Below are 11110 nucleotides of genomic sequence, written 5' to 3'. Positions count from 1 at the left end.
TTGGCACAGGTGGTGGAGACCTTGTCTGGACATGATTTTTAGCTAGCACTGCAGGAAACAATTTTGCATAGGACATTGGGATAGGATCAAACTGTGGCCTTTTTTTTAATACGATTTTGATTGTTGAATTGAGAAAGAGCCTATTATGGAGGCTGTTGATGTTGTTGGTTTGATGGTTGTTGATGAACATGGTGTTGTTGCGGATGTCGTTGAGGATACTTTTGTTAATGTTGATTCGAGAATTGTGGCTGATAAATTGGCGCTACAATTGGTGGACTAATGATTGGTGAAACGGATGCAACATGTTGATACTTTCTTCTTTGTCTGCCATATGAAACGACACTAACATATGATTCTTTCTTCTTGGAGAAATTATTGGCGAATTTCTTAACATGACTAGAAGCGTCGTCTTCCTTAGTCAAACGTCCCTCTCGGACTGCTTCCTCAAGTCGCATGCCCATGTTTACCATCTCGGTGAAATCACTGGGTGCGCTGGCGATCATGCGATCATAGTAGAATGAACTCAGAGTTTTCAAAAAGATTTTAGTCATCTCTTTCTCTTCAAGTGGAGGGAAAATCTGTGCAACAATTTCACGTCACCTTTGAGCATATTCCTTGAAACTCTCTTTGTCTTTTTGAGACATGGCCTGGAGTTGATCTCTGTCTGGAGCCATATCTACATTATATTTGTATTGACGAACAAAAGTTTCACCAAGGTCGTTGAAAGTATGAATCTTCACGATGTCCAAGCCCATGTACCACTTAAGAGCGACACCAGTTAAACTGTCTTAAAAGTAGTGGATCAGAAGTTGATGGTTGTTAGTCTGAGTGGACATCTTCCTAGCATACATCACCAAATGACTTTAAGGACATGAATTTCCTTTGTATTTCTCGAAGTCGGTACTTTGAATTTGGGTGGAATTTGAACATTAGGAATCAATCAGAGTTCGGAAGCAGTCTTGACAAAAAGATCCTTACCTCGATGAGCGTTGATTTCCCTTTGCATTTCTAAGAACTGATCTTGAAATCCCTCTAACCTTTCATCTACTCCCACAACTTCGCTTGGAGCAGCGTGAAAAATGTTTTCTTCATTATAAGGAGTTGTATGCACCACAGGAGGAGGTACAGACATCACAATAGTCACTACTGGAGCTTCAGCATTTTGAGGGCGGTATCCACTTGGCATATAACCGTGAGGCATGCCCCAAGGGAAACCGGGTGGCATGTGATATTGTTGATCATTGACAGGCGCCACCAGAATGGGCGTCGAGACGTTCTCAGAGATTGTTGTTTGTTGCAATGGATCTTAAGAATTGTTCGATGATTGATTCTGAACAGCCACCAAAGTCTCCATCATAGCAGTAAGCCTTTCCAAATTGTCTTTCAAGGTGATTACTTCCTCCCTGAGCTCTTGGTTTTCTTGTTCAAGCTGACTCATCCTTCTCCGACGACTGGCTCGAGTATTGCATTGGTGATTTAGTTTGACTATTGGAGGGAGAAGACACGTGTAAGTTTCTTAAATGAAGGAACTTGTGCTTGAATGATGCATGATATGTAGATGCAAAAGATGAGTTTTAATTTTTAAGAAACTCAATAATTTATTGCAAATATTATAGAGACAAAATTTGGTATAAGCTGAACAAAAACCTCTTTTTATTAAATAATTAAGGGATTACAAAGGATGAAGTATAATTTTAATGATCCTAAATAATACAAGAGGAAAACATCTAAGTCTATGAGTCCTAAGGAATCTCATATGTAGAAGGTCATGTTGCTAGCTGATGCTTCCTTTTCTGTCTCTTTAGCTTAGCGTTCTCGACCATAAGCTTGTCGATGATTCCCTTCCAAGCACCTGAGGTGAGAGGTATGTTGGAGTACTCATGAAATGGATGGACTTTAGATAGAAGTAAATCTTCTTGTTCCTCCTGTTTCTTCACAGCTTGTTGTTCTAGAATCTCAATCAAATCATCCTTCTCCTTTAGTTGTTGTTCCATCTTCATCTTCTTATCATTCAAGACATGGTACTTGCCTTCCCAAGCGTCTCTTTCCAATTTCAACCTAGTCAAAATTTCTTGAAACTCTTCCCTATTCTCAATAGGAATGGTGTATGATGATGTTATAGCATAAGGGAATGAGGGCTTCTCAGAAGCATAGGGCATCTTAAGTTCACTGGCTCTAGCACAAACCCATTGGGTGTAGGGCTCAAAAGCAACATAATTCTTTCTTCCTGGTCGGTCTTTTCCTTTCATGTGAATGTTACGCCAAACATGTATGGTTCTATCCTTCAAACCGGAACTCTCTTCTTCATTGAGGTAAAAGAAAACTGACAACAGAAGGTTATCAGGTTTATCTGCCATAGGATATCCTAACTGGCCTCTGGCAAGGATGGGGTTGTAGTTAATTCCCCTATGTACACCAAGGAGAGGTACATTAGGAAATTCACTACAACTATCAATAATTACTCCAACATCATAGGAGGGGTCATACCAATGTATATTCCCTTGATCAATGGACATGAACCTCTGAGACCAACTGAGCTTCTGTGGATTCTCCCTAAAAAGTATGGATCTGGGTAAGTGAGAGATAAACCACTTATATAGGAGAGGTGCACAACAAATAATGGTTCCACCACCTTCCTTAGTCATGTGATGGATAGAATGATAGGTATATCCAAGTAATATGGGTATTGGGTTACCAATTAAGAAGATTCGTACAACATTAACATCCACAAAGTCATCAATGTTTAGGAAGAGCACAATTCCATAAATAAGTAGAGAAAAAATGGCTTCAAAGGCATATATATCTGCTTCTGCAAAGATAAAGGCTTTATCCATCAGGAATCTAGAGGTTAGACCTAGAATCCCTCCTTTTGTAATGAAGTTGGCCTTCACAACAGACGTTTTTAGGTGAAATGCTTCTGCAATAGCTGCTGGTGTAGGGGTCTTCTCTGAACCATTGAATGGTAATTTGTCAGAGACTGGCAAACCAAACTAATAAGAGTATTATTCTAGAGTAGGCATAAGTTGGTAGTCTAGAAATGTGAAGTAATGGTATAATGGATCATAAAACTGTACCAAGGTTTGAGAACTCCACCTTCAACCTTGGTCTTCAAGATACCCACAAGTCTTCCATACTGAGCTCTGAAATCCTCTGGACTAACTATCATAGAACCAAGCTTCTTCAACTCTGTTAAGTCAGGACATTTGAAAGTGTATTTCTTGGTATTCCTCCTTTCAAGTTCCATTTTACCTATCGATATTTTCAAAAGAAAACTATTGAGTTTCTTGGTTTTTATGCAAAAAAGTTTTTATGGATGCATGAATGCATGTTTCACAAATACGGGTTTAGGGTTTTTACATTAATCATGGAGCCAAGGGTCTAACCATCCCACAATGTATGAACTAATAGGTTTATTTTGTATATGTAGAATAAGGTTCTAAAGTGGTCCCCAGAGTCATAGATCCATCTTTCGGATATTATCGGTTTAACGACTTGCTCGTAGACCAATAATATTCTCAAGAGAAACTCGTCTGAGTGTAGCATCGCGTAACAATTACCTAAGATCTTACACCTGGATAATCTCCACACTACATCCTAAAAAGTCTTAGAGGGGTTGAAAAGGTTCTAAAGGTCCTCAGTTTCTTAGAATCTCATATCGAAGATAATAATACCACTATGATTTACTCGTAACAACTAATATTACCATCAAAGGGGTCTCCACTGAGCGGAGTTATATCATATGTTAATCATGCTTAGGATTCCTCCAGACATGTAACATTGATTATACCACCTTCCTATCTTGTTTGTATTCTCTAATCCGGGTTAGGATTTCCTCACCACTTATAGATCTCCATAATAAAACCCAAGCAAACATAGCAACAAATAATAATAAACACATATAAACAAGTTAGGTATCACCCACTTAATATTCCTTCCACAATGAAGTCGCCATTTCTGTCGCGGTGAAGAATTGGAGACTGAGCTATTGATTAGACTTGACTCAAGAATCAAAATATCACCACCAAACTTTAATTTATCCAAGGGAAGGGGAAAAGATTCAAAAATAACCCAATATGTATATGCAAAGCTAGAAGATTAAACTTAAGTTAAGAAAAAGGGGGGGGGGGATTCTAAGGTACGGGGGTGTGTTATGAAGAGGGAAAGTATTAGCACCCTAATCATCTGTAGTACTCTACAGGAACCTTTTATATATATATATATATATATATATATATATATATATTATATATATATATATATATATATATATATATATATATATTATATATAATATATATATATATATATATATATATATATATATATATATATATATATATATATATATATATATATATATATATATGAAATTCTAGTTATCAGACTTTGGATGTCACACTGGTTGTTATTGAAGGAGAATTGCGATCCAAAGCGCAGCGGAAATTAAAATTTTCTCCTTTAGAGATCCTTACGAATGGTCATGATCAGTGATAGAATATTTACCTCTTGTGACGGTTGAAACCTTTGGTGCAGATCTCTTGTGACGATCAAAACCTTTGATGCAAATCCACGAAGCGATCACGAACGTTGAACGATGACAACGTCTCTACTCAGTCCACACGAACGGATTCCTTCAGTCTCAGTGCTAGCTGGTACGAATGAAGGCTTTGAGTGAGAGAGAGAGAGAGTGTGAGAAAACGAAAATAATGCAACCGCAAATCTTTGCTTCTGCACAAGGGTTCTATTTATAGAACCACTTGTGTGGGCTTCAAGCTAAAAGCCCACTTAAGTGTATTTTGGCCCATATCTTATAATATGCCCAAAATCACTTAAGCCCATGGTACCTTACCATATTTCGTATTCTACTCAAGTACACCGTACCTTACGATGTTCTATAATCCACTTAAGGGCACCGTACCTTACGGTATTCCTTAGTTACTCTATCTCTCATCAATCCGTCCTTTGTGTGTGACCCTGTAGGTTTTCGTGACGTTGGCAATTATATTAAATCACACATTTAATATAATAAACAGTGAGCGGTATCTAGCAACACATCACTGCTACCCAAGACACGAAAATGTCATGTGATCTGACAAAACCATCTGTGATAATAATTATGTGTATAATTACCCTTTTGCCCTTATGTCTATATTGAACACAAGGCATAGACCGTGTCATCCTTGTCCAGTTCAATATTGGGCCCATAGACATTATATCCTGTTATGCAGGATGGGCAAATTCCATCTAGGTCACTCATGTCCCTCAGCATGCTTCGTGGAGTACCCATCAACTGTCTTTATGGTTATCCAGTTACGGACAACGTTGGATCAGCAATAAAGCACTCGACTCTACATCTAGGATCCATAGTGGTTTCAGGTCGAAGAGTGGAATACACTATTATCACCATGAGAATAACTTATGACACCTTGCATAACTTTCTATATAGTATTCTCATAGCGGGTCAATCCGGTATAAATATTACTCCTAACATTCATACCCATGTTTAAGACTTGATAACTCTTTATCCATGATCCATGAGATGTGATCATCAGTCTACAAACATAATAGTCTTAATGCTTTAATGTTATCCCACTTCACACTAAAGCTCGACTACGGATACTTTAGGAATAGTGTCCTTATGTTTAATGTGTTCTCATGATTAAGTCACACTTAATACATTAAACGGACTATCTATTCCACGGACTTTATTAATCAACCATAATAAAGAGAATGCCTTTTATTATTCGATACAAGTACCAAAATGTATTGGCCTCTAGGGCTTACACCAACAGTTATGACATCCAATTCTGCACAGACAGGGATTATGCAGAACTTAACAGTAAGTGCAGTAAATAACACAAGTAATTGTTCACCCAGTTCAGTCCAACATGACCTACATCTGGGGGCTACCAAGCCAGGGAGGAAATCCACTATTAGTAGTATCAATTCAAAGCTAAACTCACCCGTTTACAACTTCTCACTTAATCCCTACCCAATGCAATTTCAATCTTAACCTAAGATCAGAGTTCCTACTCACTCCCCCTCAATCACCTCAGTGATATTAAAGACACTTTGAAGTCACACTTCAAAAACAACTCTTGATTATGCTTCACAGCTTAAATCAAGATACACAGCACTCACGCTTAAAAGCTTTGAGTGACACAACACTTACAACTCAATGAACACCCTATGCCAAAGCTATCATCTACTTGATAATGGCTTGGCTTACAAGATACGTCTAATACTAGACTCACAAAATACAGCAGTGAAGTATGATGGACACACTAAATCTTCACGCCTCAAAATCCCCGAAACTGAATGAAGGAATGCCTTCCTTTTTATATTGCAGCATCTGGGCTTTTGCACCTGTATTTTCCTGAATTTTAGGTCACACAAGTTCCCTCAAATTCAACATTTAGGTTGCTAACAAATAGGCTATTTGTTAGGTTCATTGAATGTAGCTTGGTTGTTGATTTCCTGGATTTTCTCTCAGCTGTTGAATCCCTAAAGAATAGCCTGAGAAAAAGCTGAAACAGAAAACTGAACAACCTACAATTTAGCATATGCTGTCAGGAATGAATGTCACGACATTCAGCTTGACATCAAGGTCCATATGCTGAGTCTGTTTTTCCAGAAAACAGATTGTACAAATTTGCTGACCTGTACATGATCAAAATGACCATACTACAGTAACAGCTTACATTAATAAATGTCAAAGTGTCCAACTTAACATTTACACAATTGGCCTTAAGTTAGTTCTGTTATTCTCTTGAAGAACAAACTAAGTAATATGCTGAAGTATAGCAGAACACCACTCTGCCTAATCTTCAGTAGCTGCTGTCAATGATGAATGTCACAACATCCAGTTTGACATTCAGTCAGTAGGCCTTATGCCAGGTCTGGTTCTTCCTTGATAACCAGACTGCAAATGAATACTAAGTTCTAACAGAACTTCTGTTCCTTAGTATCTGTTGACAGGTATGAATGTCACAGCATTCAATAATCATGTGTTAGCTAGTCCTGCAGTAACTACAATGTAGTCACACATACATGTCATGACATCAGTCAAGACATTAGTGTTTTACCATATAATGTAGCCAATTAAACACCTACAAACTCCCCCTTTGGCAAATTTTTGGCTAAAACACTTTGATCCCCATAACAGAGTTCATAGCAGCGGAATAATACTAGCTAATACACTCAGAGTGGCAGCACACTCACACACATGGAAGTTAAGAAAGAACTTCACATAGCAGCACACACTTATGAGAAGTTGCACCTAAACTTCAACATCAGCTGCAGGGGGGGAATCTTCAGATCTGTCATGAGAGTCTGTTGTAGAGACCCACTCTGTTTGTCAGGGGTATTGGTGGTTATTACTCCCCCTTTTTGTCACAAATGTTGCCAAAGCCAACAACATAGCCAGAGCACAATGACAGAGTTCCAGACTTGGTTTTACTTCACAGTTTCAACCAAGTTAACATCCACTTGATCTTGCTTCACAGCTTCGATCAAGTGATCACCCACTTTTGCTTTACAGTAGGTACCACCATATCAGATGCCATGATTTTGTTTCTGACATCCAGAACCACTCCTGCATGAACAGCATCCTTGAACTCCTGCAGGTACATTGGCCTTCTCTCTGTAGGGTGTCTCCTTACCCTCTTGTATCCACCCTTGTTGTAAGCAGCATAGCTATGATCTGTTGACCCATCATAGCCTAGTACAAATTGTTTAATAGGCAGAGATATTAAACAATTTATCCCAAACATCAGTGGTTGCTATAAGGTCTCAGAGAGACATATTCCCAGTTTGCTCCTTAAGTTTTCAAACTGAGTAGCATCCAGAGCCTTTGTAAATATGTCAGCCAGTTGAAGATCCGTGGCTACATGTTCCAAAGTGATCACCTTGTCTTCCACCAGATCTCTGATGAAGTGGTGCCTAATGTCAATATGTTTGGTCCTGCTGTGTTGGATGGGATTCTTGGAGATATTGATGGCACTGAGATTATCACCGAACAATGTCATGACATTTTGAGAGACATTGTACTCAGTGAGCATCTGTTTCATCCAGACCAGTTGGGAGCAACTGCTTCCTGCAGCTATGTATTCAGCCTCTGCAGTGGACAGAGAGACACAATTCTGCTTCTTGCTGAACCACGATATGAGGTTTTCTCCCAAGAAGAAACATCCACCTGATGTGCTTTTTCTGTCATCAGCACTTCCAGCCCAATCAGCATCACAGTACCCAGATAGGACAGGCTCAGACCCATGTGAATACAGCATTCCATAGTCACACGTCCCATTGATGTACTTGAGAATCCTTTTGACTTGATTCAAGTGGCTCACCTTGGGCTCTGCTTGGTATCTGGAACATACTCCAACTGCATAAGAAATATCAGGTCTACTTGCAGTTAGATACAGTAGACTACCTATCATGCTTCTGTACAGGCATTGATCGACACTAGGCCCTCCATCATCTTTGGTTAACTTCAGATGAGTAGGAGCAGGAGTCCTCTTGTGCCTGGCATTATCCATACCAAACTTCTTAACTATGTTCTTGGCATACTTGCTTTGGGAGAGAAACATAGAGTCCTCCATTTGGTTTACTTGCATTCCAAGGAAATAGGTCAGTTCTCCCACTAGACTCATTTCAAACTCAGACTGCATCTGGTGAACAAATTGTTTAACCATTTGTTCTGACATTCCACCAAAGACTATATCATCAACATAGATTTGAGCTATCATGATTTTGCCTTCTTCATCCTTTACAAACAAGGTTTTATCAATGCCACCCTTTCTGTATCCATTTGAGGTCAGAAATTCGGTTAACCTTTCATACCAAGCTCTGGGTGCTTGCTTCAACCCATACAAGGCTTTCTTCAACTTGTATACATGCTCAGGTTGGTTAGGATCACAGAACCCTTTGGGTTGTTCCACATAAACTTCTTCATTCAGGTAGCCATTCAAGAATGCACTCTTCACATCCATTTGGAATAGCTTAAACTTCAGGATGCATGCTACCCCCAACAGCAATCTGATGGACTCAAGTCTAGCCACAGGAGCAAATGTCTCATCAAAGTCTACCCCTTCTACTTGAGTGTATCCTTGAGCTACTAGTCTTGCTTTATTTCTAGTAATTACTCCTTTCTCATCAGATTTGTTTTTGTAGATCCACTTGGTACCAATGATGTTGGACCCTTCAGGTCTTGGAACTAGCTCCCATACTTCATGCCTTGTGAACTGCTCGAGTTCCTCTTGCATGGCAATGATCCAGTATTCATCAGTCAGGGCTTCTTTCACATTCTTTGGTTCAACCTTGGAAACAAAGCAGGAATTTGAGTTTATTCCTCTTGACCTGGTAGTTACACCACTGGTGGGATCCCCTATGATAAGATCCTTAGGGTGGTCTTTCTGAATCCTGATAGATGGCACTTTGGAGGGTGCCTCTACTTCACATTTAGGAGGAGGTTCCTGTACTTCTTCAGACTTGACTGGACTGTCAGTTGGACTGTCAAGGAATGTTTCAACATCCTCCATGACATCGGTTCCTTCCTCTTTATCATCCACAATGACATTTATGGATTCCATCAGGACATTGGTCCTGTAGTTGAACACTCTGTAGGCTCTGCTGTTAGTGGAGTATCCCAGAAATATGCCTTCATCACTTTTGGGATCTAGCTTCCTTCTCTGTTCACGATCTGTGAGAATGTAGCATTTACTTCCAAAAATATGAAAGTACTTCACAGTGGGTTTTCTGCCCTTCCATATTTCATACAGAGTGGAGGAGGTTCCTTTTCTCAAGGTGACTCTGTTGTGAACATAGCACGCGGTATTCATTGCTTCAGCCCAAAAGTGCATAGGGAGCTTCTTTGCATGAATCATTGCTCTGGCAGATTCTTGGATAGTTCTATTTTTTCTTTCAACTATTCCATTCTGCTGAGGAGTTATAGGAGAGGAGAACTCATGGCTTATTCCTTCAGACGAGCAAAACTCATCAAACTTGGAATTCTTGAATTCAGTACCATGATCACTTCTAATCCGGACCACACAACTGTCCTTTTCCCTTTGAAGTCTTATGCACAGATCTTTGAAGACATCAAATGTATCTGACTTCTCTCTGATGAAGCTTATCCACGTGTATCTGGAATGGTCATCAACCACCACGTAAGCATACTTCTTCCCACCAAGACTTTCAACCTGCATAGGTCCCATTAGGTCCATGTGCAACAGTTCCAGAACTCTGGAGGTTGTAGAATGTCCCAGCTTCGGGTGTGACATCTTGGTTTGCTTGCCCACCTGGCATTCTCCACAGACTCTTCCTTCATCAATCAGAAGCTTTGGAATTCCTCTGACTGCTTCCTTGGATATGATCTTCTTCATTCCCCGTAAGTGGAGATGTCCAAGTCTTCTATGCCACAGCTTCACCTCCTGTTCTTCCTTGGCTGAGGAGCATGTTGTGGAGAAGTTAGAGAGTTCAGGTTCCCACAGGTAGCAGTTGTCTTTGGACCTGGTTCCTCTCATAACTTCCTGATTGTCACCATTTGTCACAATGCACAGCTCCTTAGTAAACTGAACATGAAAACCTTGATCACACAGCTGACTTATGCTGATGAGGTTTGCAGTTAGTCCTCTTACTAACAGCACATTGTTCAGTTTTGGCACTCCAGAACAGTCCAGTTTGCCCACACCTCTTATTTTTCCTTTGGCACCATCACCAAAAGTCACATAGCTGGTAGTGTGAGGTTGAATATCTACCAGTAGATTTTCCATACCAGTCATATGTCTTGAGCATCCACTGTCAAAGTACCAGTCTTCTCTGGAAGAAGCCCTTAGGGAAGTGTGTGCTATCCTAGCATACTATTGTTGCTTCTTAATGGGAACACATCGCTTACGTGTTTTATGCTTAGGTCTGACATGTGAGGCTCTGTTAGGGAAACCATGAATCCAGTAGCAGAAGGCTTTTATATGTCCAAGCCTACCACAGTGATGACACCTCCAATCCTGGTATTTCCTCTTCTGATGATCATTCATCCTAGTTCCTCGATGTTGAGACATTGGCTTTGACATCCGCTTGAACTTCTGAACTCTAGCCTTTGGGCGTTTGTGTT

General features: G+C 39.8%; 1 protein-coding gene across 1 annotated transcript; it reads right to left on the bottom strand.

The window, feature by feature from the left end:
* Positions 1–1766: 1766 nt before the first annotated feature.
* On the bottom strand, positions 1767–3244 carry LOC127094855 (uncharacterized). Its single transcript, XM_051033629.1, has 2 exons — positions 3094–3244; positions 1767–2977 (listed from the first exon to the last, which is right to left on the bottom strand). The coding sequence occupies exons 1-2, from the start codon at positions 3242–3244 to the stop codon at positions 1767–1769; spliced, it is 1362 nt and encodes a 453-aa protein (XP_050889586.1).
* Positions 3245–11110: the final 7866 nt, after the last annotated feature.

Source organism: Lathyrus oleraceus, chromosome 6 (genome assembly GCF_024323335.1).
Source record: "Lathyrus oleraceus cultivar Zhongwan6 chromosome 6, CAAS_Psat_ZW6_1.0, whole genome shotgun sequence".
Lineage (NCBI taxonomy): Eukaryota > Viridiplantae > Streptophyta > Magnoliopsida > Fabales > Fabaceae > Lathyrus > Lathyrus oleraceus.
The sequence above is the reverse complement of the archived record's forward strand: the minus strand, read 5'-3'. Positions and strand labels throughout refer to the sequence as shown.

Excerpts from the sequence above, each read along its gene's own strand:
- LOC127094855 (XM_051033629.1), bottom strand. The coding sequence starts at position 3,244 with ATGGAACTTGAAAGGAGGAATACCAAGAAATACACTTTCAAATGTCCT. Across the intron at positions 2,978-3,093 it reads CTTGAAGACCAAGGTTGAAG|TCTCTGACAAATTACCATTC; the intron begins GTGGAGTTCTCA and ends TTGGTTTGCCAG.